Below are 366 nucleotides of genomic sequence, written 5' to 3' on the forward strand. Positions count from 1 at the left end.
TTACCTCAGGGGTGATCTTGACAGTGCCCGTGTAGAACTGCTGCAAGAAGGTTCTCCGCTGCTGTGGAATGAGAGGTTCAATGTGGCAGTGCAAGGCCTCCAACTGCACTGCCAGGAATGCCAGGCTTTCTACAGCCACTACCCGCACCGGCAGCCCATATATGCTTTCTGCTGAGGTTGTGTCCACTACAGGGGATATGGAAGGACTTGGCACCTGGAAAAGGATGGGATGGATTTTGTTACTTTTGATTCTTATAATTATACTTAAATGATAAACTCTGGACAGACACATACTTTGAGAACAGATGAATGTTGTAGTTATAACATGATTGTCCAAAAACATACAAAGATAAAATTTGGACAAAT

At 44.0% G+C, this 366-nt stretch overlaps 1 protein-coding gene across 1 annotated transcript in view; it reads right to left on the minus strand.

Annotated features, from left to right (window-relative positions):
* Nucleotides 1-366, minus strand: part of LOC119586947 (syndetin-like) — a gene marked incomplete at its 5' end in the record, with an annotated part of 8,406 nt that overhangs the window by 5,585 nt on the left and 2,455 nt on the right. The window contains 1 exon segment of the mRNA XM_037935680.1: nt 5-214. Coding sequence (XP_037791608.1) covers nt 5-214 — 210 coding nt within the window.

Source organism: Penaeus monodon, chromosome 22 (assembly GCF_015228065.2).
Source record: "Penaeus monodon isolate SGIC_2016 chromosome 22, NSTDA_Pmon_1, whole genome shotgun sequence".
Lineage (NCBI taxonomy): Eukaryota > Metazoa > Arthropoda > Malacostraca > Decapoda > Penaeidae > Penaeus > Penaeus monodon.